At 35.8% G+C, this 15470-nt stretch overlaps 1 protein-coding gene across 1 annotated transcript in view; it reads left to right on the plus strand.

Moving 5' to 3' along the window:
* The window catches only part of SLC5A12 (solute carrier family 5 member 12), a 51597-nt gene that overhangs the window by 1767 nt on the left and 34360 nt on the right, over positions 1-15470 (plus strand). The window contains exons 2-4 of the mRNA XM_023230373.2: positions 7687-7752; positions 9027-9078; positions 11023-11090. Coding sequence (XP_023086141.1) covers positions 7687-7752; positions 9027-9078; positions 11023-11090 — 186 coding nt within the window. The remainder of the gene's footprint in view (positions 1-7686; positions 7753-9026; positions 9079-11022; positions 11091-15470) is intronic.

The raw sequence follows: 15470 nt of genomic DNA on the forward strand, positions 1-15470 counted from the left end.
TTATTTATTTATTTATTTATTTATTTATTTATTTATTTATTTATTTATGAGATGGGGCTTTTGCTATGTTGCCCGGGCTGTTCTCAAACTCCTGGGCTCAAGTGATTCTCCTGAATCAACCTCGCGAGTGTCTGGGACTACAGGGGTTTGCCACCACGCCCAGCTTGTTCTAGGCATTGTCGTAGCCCTAGGCATAAAGCATTGCACCAAGTTCCTGCTATCATGGAGCTTACTTCATAGCAGAGAAGGGCAGTCAATAAACATATACTGTGTAAGAAAATTATAATATAAATGTATACGGTATTTAACAAGGTATTAAGTACTTCTGTAAGTTCCTTATGTGTGTTAAGTCATTTGGCCTTAAAACAATCTTTTTTAGATGGGTACCATCACCTTCTTTTAACAGACTAGAAAACTGAGGCATATAGAATTAAGTAACTTGCTAAGTGACGTAAAGCTAGCAAGTAACAGTTTTTCAAACCAGATAGTCTACCTTTAGCTATCATATGCTAAATAACTATGCTATTCTGTCCTACAAAAAAAAAAAAAAAAAAAAAAAGGAGAAAAAGTAAAGTAAATAGGATGAGATAGAGAGGAGGAATGCTGGTATGAGTGGAGAATGTCCATATTCATAGACAGTGATCATATGAAACCTCAAGAAAAAAAGGACATCTAAATGGAGACTGGAAGAAAGCAAATAATTGCACCAGACAAGGGAAGTACATCTCAGGCTGAAGGAGTCACAGATGCAAAGGCCCTAGAAAAGGAATGTGACTGACATGTTGAAGGACAGCATGGAAATCAGTGTGCTTGGAGAAGACAGAACAAAGGGGACAATGGTAAAAGATAAGATCAAAGAGATGGGAGTGCCCAGTTACATACAGCAGGGTCTCAGTGGGGCTGGTGCCACACAGTGGGAGTAATTGGGATATTTGTAGGCTATTTGGTTGTCACAATGATTAGGGGTCACCACCAATGTTTAGGGAGTTGAGGGCAGAGACATCAGATGTCTTTCAGTGTGTAAAGACACACATACAATGAGTAATTTCACTCTGCACTGCATGATATTTTAAGGCTGTAATGCTCAAAAACTACTGCACATAATAATATTACCTTAGTACGTAGTAACTTTACAATAGAAAGTTATACACACCCTATAAATGAGTACATTTTCCAGAAATTAAATGAAATAAAAATGTTATCTTAAAATTATTGAACAATTTACTTACTTTGAGCAATCTGTCTATTCCATATATGCTGCTCAATTCATGCTTAGCCGTAACTGGTTTTGGTAAAATGACTCAGTTACTGCAAAAACAACTAAACCAATTGCAATTATGTAACTAAGGAGATTTGATTCTCTTTTTAAATTTATAAATTAGTACAAGTATTGAAAATATAAGGACTTCATTGAATTTAATTTACTAAATTGTTTTCAAAATATTTACTATTTTTGCCTCTACATGTTTTTAACTTTTTAGTGACCTAATAGTAAGTAATCCAGAGTGTGTAAAGTAGACATGAGGTTATTTTGACATTACCTCTTGTTTTATAAAAATTGGCATTATGGCATGCAAGTTAAAAGTATGGACTCTAGGTCAGACGTGGTGGCTCACTTCTGTAATCCCAGTACTTTGGGAGGCCGAGTTGGGTGGATCACCTGAGGTCAGGAGTTCGAGACTAGCCTAGCCAACATGGCAAAACCCCATCTCTAATAAAAAAAAAAAAAAAAAGCACAAAATTAGTCAGGCATGTTGGCATGCCTAATCCCAGCTACTCAAGAGGCTGAGGCATGAGAATCACTTGAACCTGGGAGGTTGCAGTGAACTACTGAGATCCACTGCACTCCAACCTGGGCAACAGAGTGAGACTCTGTCTTTAAAAAAAAAATAAAAAAAGAGTATGGATCTAAACTCTGTTGACTTGACTTTCAGTGTCAGCTCTGCTACTTGCTAGCTGCATGACTTTGGCGTAAACTAAAAACTTTTGTATACCTGGTTTTCACATGTGTAAAATAGTGGTAATAAAAACATCTATCTCAAAGGATGTCTGTGAGGAGTAAATGATGCATTGTAAACAAATACGTTTAACAGAGCCTGGCAAATAGTAAATACTATGTAAGAATGTTGCATTATTTTGATTATTGTTGTTGCTATCTTCAAATTTAAACCGCCTAGTCTGTCTGTAGTATCTTAAGTTTCTGTTTCTTTCTTCAGCCTCCATTCTCTAGTAGTTATTGAAAGATATGCTTTCTAGGGTCTTTTTAAATACCAAAGATTGAAAGAGGTGGAATCTCTTTATCCACCCTGTGAACTTTGGCCAGTTTTGAGACTTGCTTTGACCACTAGAATGTAGCCAAAGTGATGTTCTGTGAGCTTGGAGCCTAGGCCTTATGAGCCTTGTAGCTTCTGCCTTTGTTGGCTTGGGATGCTGCCCTGATACTGCTGTGTAAGGAAGCTAGCATAGCTGATCTAGCTTCAGGAGCAGTAGTGGACACATAGAGAACAGAGATACCCAGCCAACAGCCAATATATGTTACCAGACCTGTGAGTGAGGCCGTCTCAGACCTCTCTCCATTGATCTTCCAAGTTACTGAAGCCTCATGAGAGTCCTGATGAAACCAGAGAGATCACCCAGCCTGTCCTCAGAGTTACGAGAAATAATAAGTTTTTGGTTTTTGAGCCAATGAGTTTGGGGGTGGGTGTTTTATAGCAATAGCCAACTGATTTAAATGCCTTGATATGCAGTGGGATTTCAAGACTAAGATATGCCATCTGTGCTAGTTTATCACTACCCTGTCACAAGTCAAAGTATAGGGAATTCTTCTCACCCTCAAGTGATAATTTAGGCTTAGCTAGTTTGCAATATCATATATTTTCATTATGTCAGTTGTACAGTTTATTATTAGTCTCATAATATTATCTTCACTTTAAAGTTATTTCCTTCCTTCTCATCATACACTAATAAATCCAGTTGGTTATTATTTACCTAATTCAATATTGGCTTATAGGCCAATGCCTACCTGTTCTCTCATTTGTTCTTGGACTTCTTGGCTTCTGAACTACTTACTTCTCTTCAATTTCAAATTTTCTTTATGATAGTGCCCAGGCTACTACTTCACTGTGTTTTCTTGTACAGTGGTTTCTGAGCATTTATAAATTACACACTTTTTTTAGGTAAATGCTTTCCTTTTAGTTCTCCTTTAAATAACAGTGGCAGTATTTTAGTAATTATGTTTATATTTTGAGAAATTCAATGTTTATCTATAAGACATTATTGAATACTATTTCAGCAGAGTAAATGGTGCTATATAATATTTGTTGTAAAAGAGATATTCAGGGTCTGAACCAACATTATGGGGCCTCTTAGGTCATCATACGGATTAGCTTTTACTTTAGAAATGATGGGTCATTACAGTGTTTGGGAAGAGAAGTGACATGATGGGATTGGTATGTTAAGAGGATTACTCTAACTAGATATTAAGAATAATTATAGGGCTTTTACTGATGAATCAGGGAGGTAATTGGGAGTGTACTTACATAATCTGAGCAAGAGATGATAGTAATAGGGTGGGAAGAGAGGATGAATGCAAGTAAATTTGTTTTGAAAGTGGGGGGCAAGCACCCAGATTTCTTTTATGAATTGGATGTGGGGAGGGAGAGAGAGGAGTAAAGGCTGGTTCTATGTTATTTGGGCTCGAACCAACCTGAAAAGTAGAGTTGGTATTTCCTGAGATGAAAAAAGAGTATGGCTGGATCAAGTTTGGGGTTCTGAAAATAATCCATCATAATGTTGGTCAATGTCACCTCAGGTATTTTTATAAACAGGCATGAAGCATGCAACTTGACTGTTGCAGTTTTACTTTTGACAATAGGAATAGCTTATATATACACCAAAGGTGACGACTGAATGAAGTAGTGAATACATTGAAAGGAAAAGTGGATAAATTCTTTCGGATATCGAAGTATGCAGTTGGAATAGTCTTTCTTTTTTCACAGATGAGAACCCTGAAGCATAGATCACAGAGTGAGATGCCAGCAAATCTCAAACTGGAATTCAAGGAGCCTGATTTCTGATCAGGTCTTTGTTCATATAGCTTTTCCCCAGTACTATCTTTGTAATTTTACTGGGTTGACTGAATTGAGTAGAACTTAACTGAGATGTGAAAACCATTGATTTTTTTCAAGATCCCTATAGCAATATCCTCATGGCTTTACTGTTTTTCAGGATTCGTTGCCCCTTAGATTTTCCAGAATTCCTTGTGCCACCCAGTACCAAAGCTAATACTACAGGTTTTTGGTTTTAGGTACATCTCCCCACTTCTAGTGCCAATCTTTGTATTCATGGTTATCTATCGCTATGTAGCATACTACCCCAAAATAAATGTCTCAAAATAACAATTTTATTTTCTCACAATTCTGCAGATTAGCAATTTTGCCTGGCTCAGATGGGCCCCATAAAATTGTGCTGGTCTCACTTGGGACCATCTCTGTGACTTCCATAAGGTAGCAAGTTGGCTAGCAGCTTGCTGGCTGAGGGAAATGCAAATGAGATGACAGCTTGTCCTTGTTACCTTTAGTCTCATCCTCCTGTGGGCTACCCTGAGTTCTTTATGTGATAGAAAAGAGTTCCTCTCAGAAAGAGAACACACCTCATTACCGAAGCATTTTCAAAATTTTTACTTGCATTATATTTACTAGAAATGTCTCTGTCTTAAGTTGCATTCTACTAGAAGCAGATCCTGAAACAAGGATTTGAATGCAAGTTTATCTGGGGGAAGTGATTCTAGTAAGCATTGATAGACAAGTGGCAACGTGAGACATAGAAGAAAAAGATGCCAATAAAAAAATGTAATTTTGAGCAGGTTACCACTGTGAACAACTGGGGTTCAGTCCAACTGGGGATCTCTAATAGACAATATAAAGCATGTCTCAGGATTGTCCTCACTGAAAGGCAAAAAGCCAGGGTATTTTGTTTCCAACTCCATTTAGTCATTGGCTGAGTGCCAATGATAACACCCGCAAGCCTTTCTGATCTGCCCCGTGGCCCTGTGCAAAGACTCAGAACACTCTCCAGTAGATAATCTCAGGCACATTTAGATGCCATCAACATGTACTGGAACAGTGAATGCCAATAAACTATGGATGTTGCACCCTCAGTGACCACAGCAGTCATTAAATCCTACTATAGCTCTAGTTCTGTACTTGGCATTATCATACCTCCCACCATTTGATCCATACAACATCCACTTTCAGAAGATAAAATCATGGCTTAGTGGCAGAAAATAGTCTTCCCAAGGGCACAAGATTTGAACCTAAGTTGTCTTCACCACAAACATTTCGCAGTGTTTTCTATCTTATGATATTTGAGACCACTGACTCCTCATTGACTTCCCTTCCTCTGTAATATTTTCCTTATATCTGGTGCCCTCATTCACATATTCACTGGACTATACATTCTGGCTCACAGAATGTGTCATCTGAAAGGAGGGCCTGAAAATAAGGTGGTTTTCTACCTCAGGTTTGGGAGAATCTGGCAGGATAAATTCAGAATGTGAGTTATTATAAAATGGAATCACAGTTCTGCCAAGAGATGTCCTTTGTTTCAAAGAAGGGCCCATTGCAAGCCATGAAACATTTATCTGTTGTTTCTAGGGAAAGGATAACTCAGTTGTCAACCCTTGATTTAATCAAAGTGAATTTTTTAAATTCAGAAAAAAAAAAAAACAACTACTATCAAGTAGAAACTACTAGCAAGACATTTAATCCTCAAGCCAATTGATACTTTAAAACTTTATTTTGTTTTTTCAGTACATGTTTATTATACACTGAAAGACACGTGTTAATGTCTTCTAGAATACTTACTGAGAAAAACCTTTCCTTACCTCCAAAACAGTAAATCAGATCCTACTATTTAGTAAGTTCACAGCTACTTTTAGCTGGGAACATATCACAATTGAACATATCACAATTGCAACTTTATTTTATTAGTATAAATATGTGTTAATGGTCATTTCATCTAATCTGTAAGATCCTCTATGGTATGGACTATATCATATTTACTTATCATTTTGTGTCAGAATGCAATATATAAAGCAGGTAACAAATATTCGTTGAATGAATGAATATGTAAATGACAAAGATAAAAATGAATAAAAGAGAACAGTACTTGTATATATCAGGGATAGTAAATGTGGTAGGCTGAAAACAGCATACCTTCCCCAATATATATCCAGGCATAATCCCTGAAAGCTGTGAATATTACTTTACATGCTTTTTTTTGTTTTAAAAGGGATTACTGCAAATGTGATTAAAGGATTTTGAGGTGAGAAAGTTGTCTTGGGTTATCCAGAGAGGCTATATATAAATACGATCACATATATCCTTATATGAGGGAGGTAGTGGGAAATTTGACAGGGAAAAGAAAAGGCAATGTAACTGTAAAGGCAGAAATTGGAGTGATGGAACCAGAAGCTAAGGACTGCCAGCAGCCACTAACAGCAGGAAGGCAGGAAGCTGACTTTTCCTTAGAGCCTCGTGTAGGAGCCTCCTGCTCACACTTTGATTTTGACCCAGTGAAACTGATTTTTAACTTTTGGTTTTCAGTACCAAGAGGTAATAAATTTCTGTTGTTTCAAAACAACAAATTGGTGACAATTAATTTATACAGTATTAATAACAAACTAATATAGTGAGATAATAAAATTCAACACCAAAATACAAGATAGCAACTGATAACCATGAAAAAGTCTTAGTATTAGTGCCAAATGAGCTCAGAGGATGAAGTATGATCAGGGCCAGGAATAGCAATTGGGCTGATGGTTTCATCTATGATCTAAGCCTTGAGTTTCTCATCTGTGAAAGAAGAAAGGACTATTTCAACTGCATAATTCTATATCTGAAAGAACGTATTTACTTTTCCTTCCATCTATTGACAGATGACTAAGATTTTGTGAAATTTGGGGAGAGTGGCTCTTATTTATATTGAGAGTTCTGCCTAAACAAAGGAAAGGTCTGAAAAAGCACGAAACATGTTAGCTGAACGATAAACAATAATTGCATATGGAGAATAAATTATGTGAAGGTTAGTGATATGATTTAAGAAAGGGAGGGTGTGGGTCCGACAATGGAAGATTTGGAATATCAAGCCTGGGATATGAACTTTGTTTTGTCAATGATAGAGAATCATTGAAGAATTTGAGAAAAAGAGCAACATGATCAGAGCTCTGCTTTAAAATAATTGATATGGTAGATATGTGGTTGATAGGATGAGTGGGCAAAGACTGGTATTAGGGAGATCAATTGGGGTGCTACAACAGCAATGCAGAAAAGAGAAAATAAAAGGTTGAACTAAATTTGGGGCAGCAGGGATATAAAAGGAAACAATGGCTTCAGTGGGTCCACTAGGAAGACTTTTGGGCAGAAAGTCAATAGAGTTGAATTTTTATTCAAACAACCCACTTCTCTTCTCTGACCATCATGAGAAACATGAACAAAACTTGAATTTCAATAGATCTTTGACTTTTAACAATCCATGCTTTTTTATTCCTGTTGCTTCTAAGGATGCATATCATAAAATCAAATTAAAGTGCAAAGCACAACAGACGATATACCAAGATAAAAAGGACTTTCTTAGCAGCTCTTATCTAAACCTCACTGACTCTGTATGTCTTTTTGTTTCCTTTAGTACTTACAACTACGATTCAACAAACCAGTTCGCTATGCTGCCACAGTCATCTACATTGTACAGACGGTAAGGGGTCATGGCTGCTGCAGATGTGGAAACTATGAGGTTACTAGATACAGGTTTGTTTATTTTGGGGGCAATAAACTTAGCTAAAGGACATCTAATACTCAGAAGACACTGCTTTCTTCCAAAGACAGCACTTTTAATCTGTACTAAAAATAACAAGCAAATGTATATTGTATGCCACAAAGGGAAAAAAAAGCCATCTCTGTGTGTGTATAAGCCACCCACATTTTCTTAACATGTATTTCACTGCTGTTTAAGCTGTACAAGTTGCTCTAAGTTAGATATGAAATGGTCTGGTAAATAGTTTTTTGTTTTTGTTTTTTTTTTCTTGTTTGTTTTTAACCATTAACTGAGTTGAAGCAGAAATACCTATTTTACTGAAAGTCATTTTAAGACAATATTCCCAGCGAATACTCCTACTTGCCTCTCTTCTCTCTTATGAACTCCTTTCACACCCTCCCAGCTTTGGGATGTCTTCATGCTGCTCCAAATTTGCCCATGGCACGGCATTGGTACACTTCCTACTACTCACCAAGTACTTTCTGCTAGAAGATAAGCTTCTTCCCTCTTTTTAATCAAAACTCCTACTCATTGACTGAAGAATTTAGGCAAGAAAATAGGAGGAAAGCAATGCTCATTTACCTGCCCATAGATATTTGCCTTTTAAAACCCTAACATGAATCTCTGCATGGTGAAATTCCAAATAGAAGCTGGAGAAACTGGACCTATTTCCAGCAGGATGGTGGTTGCACTTCTGGGAATTAGAAGATATATTCATTATGGAGATCACCCATGTTGTTCGTCTTTCCAGCACAGTACTTTTTTTTCCCTTGCAGATTCTTTTTATCTCATGTCTAAATTTCGTATTTCAGCAAACTGCTAAAATATGCTTCTGTTCCTTAGTAAAGTTTCTCATGAAGTCAGTAGAGAGTACATTGTGATATGTGTATCAGGAAAACGGGTAGAAGGAAGATGAATCAAAACTTAAGTAAGTCTATTTTTATATCCCTTAGAGATATACAAAATATAACCATAATATCTCAAAATTAGTAGCAATTTTGAAAACCCAACTCTCTTCCTCCATCTAATGATTACATCCCCTCTACACACTACTGAAAGTGGTGAGCTACTTCAAAATTAGAGTGGACGGGAATGCAATGTTTGGTGAACAAGTTGAACAGAATACAACTCTAACATCAATAAAGAACTTTCTAGGCAGTTTTCCTTTCTACGTCACTTTCACACTGCCAGCCTGACTCTTGTTTCTCTACCAGATTCTCTACACAGGAGTGGTGGTGTATGCTCCTGCCCTGGCACTCAATCAAGGTAAGTTATCAACATTCCCTTGGCATATTCTACCATTTTGATGCCTAAATTCTCATCTTGGAGAATTATAAATAAAATACTTTGTTGGGGAAATATTCTTCTGGTTAGGGGATTCTGAATTACTATTAGAAGTCATGACATAAAGCTCTAAATATTGATTAAACTTTGAAAATAATGCAAACAATTAATTACTTGGTTTCGACTCATCTACTTCTAGACACCAATTTTGATTGCTTTTGTCTGTTTGGGATTTGGTTTTGGTTTTTAAATCATTGGAATTGTGGAAGTTTTGGTATTGTGTATGTTGCTAAGTATGGTCATCTATAATATATGGACTTCAGTGATCTCATGAAGTAGATAATCTCAGTATAAGAGTAAAAGTTGCTTGTAATAGTTACACTAAAATTTATAGTTTATTCTCAAAATAATAGAATCCTAAAAACAAAAAGGAAAGAAATAAAAGTCAAAATAAACTTCACAATGATGCCTGCCATATTGAAAGTCCTCAATATTCCATTTAATTGGGCTATGTGCTTATACTGAGAAATATTAACCTCAGATTCAGTGAGGATTAGATAAGAGCTGCCAAGAAAGTCCTTTTTATCTTGATATTCCTCTGAGTTTTGTGTTTTGGACTTGTAATCTGATTTCTATGTATTCGTAGAAGCAACAGGAATAAAAAAGCATGGATTGTTAAAAGTCAAAGATCACTGGTAATTAGAGAAATGCAAATCAAAACCACAATGAGATACCATCTCACGCCAATTAGAATGGCGATCATTAAATGTCAGGAAACAACAGATATGGGAGAGGATGTAGACAAATAGGAACGCTTTTACACTGTTGGTGGGAATGTAAATTAGTTCAACCATTATGGAAGACAGTGTGGCGATTCCTCAAGGATCTAGAACCAGAAATACAATTTGACCCAGCATCCCATTACTGGGTATACACCCAAAGGATTATAATCATTTTATTACAAAGACACACGCACACATATGTTTATTGCAGCAGTATTCACAATAGCAAAGACTTGGAACCAACCCAAATGCCCATCAATGATAGACTGGATAAAGAAAATGTGGCACATATACCCCATGGATACTATGCAGCCATAAAAAAGGATGAGTTCATGTCCTCTGCAGGGACATGGATGAAGCTGGAAACCATCATTCTCAGCAAATTATCACAAGGACAGAAAAGCAAACACCACATGTTCTCACTCATAAGTGGGAGTTGAACAAGGAGAACACATGGACATAAGGAGGAGAACATCACACACTGGAGGCCTGTTGAGGGGTAGGGTGCTAGGGGAGGGATAGCATTAGGAGAAATACCTAATGTAGATGATGGGTTGATGGGTACAGCAAACCGCCATGGCAGATGTGTACCTATATATGCTAGGTACGTTCAATAAAAGGATTGTTTTCCTAGAATAAAACGTCAAAGATCCATTAAAACTCAATTTTTGTTCATGTTTCTCATGATGGTCAGAGAAGAGAAGTGGGTTGTTTGAATAAAAATTCAAGTCTACTAACTTTCTGCCCAAGAGTCTTCCTAGTGGAACTTCTAAAGCCATTATTTCCTTTCATATCCCTGCTCATGGATGATGCTTAGGTGATTTCAGAATACTCAGACTAACTGTGTTGAGAAAAACAGAAACTCAAAAACAAAACATTTGGATCAAAGATTGGAATCTACAAAATCTTAGGAGGAAAAATTTGACTTAACATTACATAAAATGTATGGACTAGCTAGAAGTATAAAAATATAACAAAAATAATCCTTCTCGAAGGTGAGAAAATTTAATGAGGGAAAACTCTAATTTGATTTTATTTTTGCCTACAAAGAACACTGATAAAAATATTGTGTCTTTTTCCTCATAAAACTTGCTCTTTTAATTTTTCAGGGAAACTTGTTTAATATTTTTTTCTTCTTTCCTAGTGACTGGGTTTGATCTCTGGGGCTCTGTGTTTGCAACAGGAATTGTTTGCACATTCTACTGTACTCTGGTATGTATCTAGCTGTGAAGAAGTATTTAACACTACCTCCTAATATGGGGTAAGGGCACATTTCCAGCAACAGGCATCTAATTATAGCAGAATTTGTTATTCCAAAATTAAGCAGAAGTATGTCGGCTTATCTGTCACAGTTTCCTGAGGAAGGTGCTGTTGCTTAAAATTCTTTTCATTACCAACCTTTAAGAGAATTTGATCTCTGCATTCATTCAAGAAAAGCATGCCTAATAAGAAAAAATCTAATGAAAAAGTCTTCTTGATTAGAGAATAGGTGAACCTATGCTACTTCTGAGAAAATAGTTTATTCATTCATGGCCCTCATAAACCACAGATGACACTTATACTTTACACTTTATACTTCACTGTCTACTGGTTGAGAAATAACAAAACGTACATACAAGTGAGCAATGATGGCTGCTATTTTATAAACTTGAGAATTTCGCAGCTTGTTTTTGTCTTGTATTTCTGGATAAGCCTGGATTACACTTATCATTTGGCTTTACACATGCTCTGTTTTTAATTAAGGAGCCTGAGTTGTATTGGCAGCATGTTTATGTAATTAATACAATTATATATAGTTTAGTCCAACATTCATTGAGGACCTATTGTTTGCCCATTCCCTGCAACTGTAATCTGTATTCTTCTGAGTCACTTTACCATGTTAACCAGTTGAGTCATTTTAACCATAATTAACCAGTTAAGCATGTGGCAGTGGTTCCCAGACAGCTGAATTCTCTTTCCTTCACTATAGATAAAAATAAAAAATTAATATATTTTCATATAGCAGATGATTCATGTATTTTGGTGTTATGTGCATATCACCTACTCTTTGTAACATCTATTCCGATTATATAACATCCTGATCTCTCTTTTTCATACTCGCAAATTCCATTATTTATTTGACTTAGTTTTGTCTTCATTTTTAAAACTTCCATTCTCATTACCATAATTCTATTCCAGACACTCAACTCTTCCCACCTATGCTAAAAAAATAGGATCTTGCTTCTCTTACCTCTGATCTCATGTAATAGATTAGTCGCTCTGAGGTACCTGTCCAGAGAAGGACAGCTAGATGCTGGATATAACAATTTTTAATGCATTGTTTGTCTTGAAAAAGGTATCATAGCTCCCTAAGTAAGTGTTCTCCCCCAAAAACAAAGTAACAAAATAATGTAAAACCATTTAAAACATATTAATTATCAGGACTGATATTTGGAAGGAGTGTTGTGGGTAGACAGGATGCATGAGGCTGACTTGAAGGCAGGTGGTGATAACAGTACTACTACTATTAAGGTACTGAAATTTGGGCCAGTGAAAATTTAGGGAAACTGAGCTTGGGACTATAACATTAAGCTAGAATCCTTGAGGGGAGCTGACATGGTTTTACTTCAGTGATGCACTTAAAATCTTTCAAGGAAAAAGTGCAAATTCTCTCTGGAGGAATAATCCAACTTAAGACTATAAGATATTTACACACAGATAAAGATCTAACGATAACTTTAACAAAATATCATAAAAATATGAAATAGAAATTTACTGTGAGTGAGGATCAGCAAAGCAATAAACAAGATTTAGCCTCTCAAGAACAAAATATTTTGGTATTAAAAGATATTGAATAAAAGAATAGATGTGCATAAACAGCTTAAATAAATAAAGAATGTAATTTCAAAGATGAATAAGCATCAGGAATGACTGACCACACAATATAATTATTACTATAAAGAGCAAATACATTTGAAGAAACAATCAGTATGATGGAAACTCTATCCAAATTCTATCCAAAGAAATAACCTAAAGAATAACAGAGAGACAAGAAGATGAAAAAAGTGAAATAGAAATGGAGACATATGGTGGACAAAATTCATGTCCAATTGGAGTCTCAGAGGAGCGTACAAAGAGAATGAAGGTGAGGTAGTGTTTCAAAAAATTATGGCTTGTAATTTTTCAGATATGATAAAATATAAGTACATATAGATTTAGAAAGTGTAACCTTAAAGCAGAAAGCAAAAGAATAAGTTGATATCTAGATACATTAGTGAAACTGTAGAACGGCAAATACAAATGGAGGACCTGAAAAAGAGCCAGAAGAAAGAGAAAGAGATACTTAAAGAGGGACACTTAGCAACAACAATGGAAACCAGAAGCAGTGGAATAATATATTCAAAGCATTGAGGAAAAACTATTCCAGACCCAGTCATAATTGTATTTTTGACGAAACTATCTTTCAGGAGTTGAGTGTCAAGAACCAAAGAGAATTTAGCCCTTACAGATCTTCCCTAAAGAAAAATCTAGAGGAGATACTGCGGGAGAAAGGGAAAACATTAAAATATGACAGTTTTAAACAGAAGAATTGATAAGAAAATAAAATAGTAAACATTTAATGAGTCTAGTTAAACTATTTTTGGTACTAAATGATAATCATTATTTTATAATTTATATATTATTAAATGTTTTATATTATTGTACAATTTAAAATATAAAACATATCAATAATTATGTTCATAATTATAATTATATGCCACTTTGAAATTAAGAAAAAAGAATTACCCCCAAACTACATAACAATAGCATGTAAATCAGGAAGGGAGTACTCAGACTTAAATGTTTTATCATCCTTGAATTTCTGGAGATTACGGCATTGCTTAAATATTGACTCTACATTTAAAATGCATGGCAAAATTTCAAGGGAACCTATTTACATAAAATAGTCAAAGTTAAGAAAAATGGAGTTTGAAAAAGCAAGCCTCAGTTCATCAAAGCAAGAGAAAAAAGAGGAAAACAAGCATAGCCAAAGTAGGACACATAGAAACCAAGAAGCATGACATCAGAAACACATCCAGATATTTTTATAATCACAATAAACTAAAATGAACTAAATTTACTACCTTCTAACTGGTTTTATGCTTCCAGTCTCTTCTTGCTCTCACACCCCACATACCTCTGTCAGATTAATCTTCTTAAAATATTCATTTCTTCGTGCCACTTTACTGATCTAATTCTTTCCTTACTTCCTACTGTTCACAAAATAAATTATAAGCTCCTTAGCCTGATGTTAAAAATCTTTCATACTGTGAATCCAATCTACCCATATAATCTCTGTACCACACCTCTGTTCTTCTCTCTTGTCAAATTAGAGGCTTCACCTTTGCTCATATTGCAGTCTCTTTACTGTGCTAAGCCTGTGGATGTATAAAACATTTAAAATAACCAGTGAAAGAGAAAGTGTTTGTTGCCATCGAGGGTTCCGTAGTTTAGTAGGGCAAACATTAGGCCCCAAACAAGGCAGTTTGATTAAACATGTAGGTGACATACAAGGTACCATCAGTATTAAAGAAGATAAGTGTGTGTGTGTGTGTGTGTGTGTGTGTGTGTGTATGACAGAGAAAGGAGGTGAGGACTCTTGCTATATGAAGAAGTCAGACAAGTCTTCATGGTGACTATGATCTGCCTTTTGATTAATATCTGATAAAGTGGTTTGTTCTCTTGCCTTATGCCAAGTTTATGCAGATTTCTGCACAACCAACGCCAAGTATCCTCTGAAAACAGAGGCCTTTGCCATTTTGTCTTCATAGCACTAAAATCTTATGTTGAGATTTGGGTTTGGAAGGCTTAATGGATTTAAGAAAATTAAGCTAGTGCTACCTAGGGGTAAGAGGTAAGAAATTTATTATTTCTCAGACCATATGTGAACAAAATACATAAATACAATGCCTTTGGCAGCTACTTTAATGTCTATTTTCAAAATTGAGTTTCAATTTTAATTACAAAAGAAGTGATGGGGCAACCCCAATGTCTTCTTTCATCTCAAGATGAAGATGAAGCCTGTCATCTTTTCACTAAAGTTCCTGACACTCTGGAGGAGTAACTAGAGATGATAATTCTGTTTTTCAATGTTAAAAATACCACATCATTTCATTTTCATAGGGCTCATTCATTTCCCAAGCACTTACTGATATATCACTTTATTTCATCTTTCCCCACTTGCTCATCCCACATAGATCATGGTCCTAAGGACTTCTATACCTGCAATACTACAACACCCTCTCTTTTTCCTTCCTTCTTCTTGCCCAAATGTTCCCAACTGAAATTCTACATTAGAGTCAATGAGGGAGCGTTCAAAAGACACTGAGGATGAGACCCCAACCCAGATCTTAATTAATTCACAACCCCTGGGGATAGGGCTTAAATGTTATTTAATTATTTATTTTTCCTTTTACATTCCTTGAGTGACTCGCAAGGGGAGCTGGGGTGGGTTTCATAATCACTGCTCTAACCTCTTGCCTAATCATTGTATCCTAGATTTTGCTATTAGATTCATCCTCCTGGACCTCTGTTCTGCTTACCTCACCATTTGACCATTCTGTAGCTCTTAAA

This window comes from Piliocolobus tephrosceles, chromosome 13 (genome assembly GCF_002776525.5).
Source record: "Piliocolobus tephrosceles isolate RC106 chromosome 13, ASM277652v3, whole genome shotgun sequence".
In the NCBI taxonomy this organism is placed as follows: Eukaryota; Metazoa; Chordata; class Mammalia; order Primates; family Cercopithecidae; genus Piliocolobus; species Piliocolobus tephrosceles.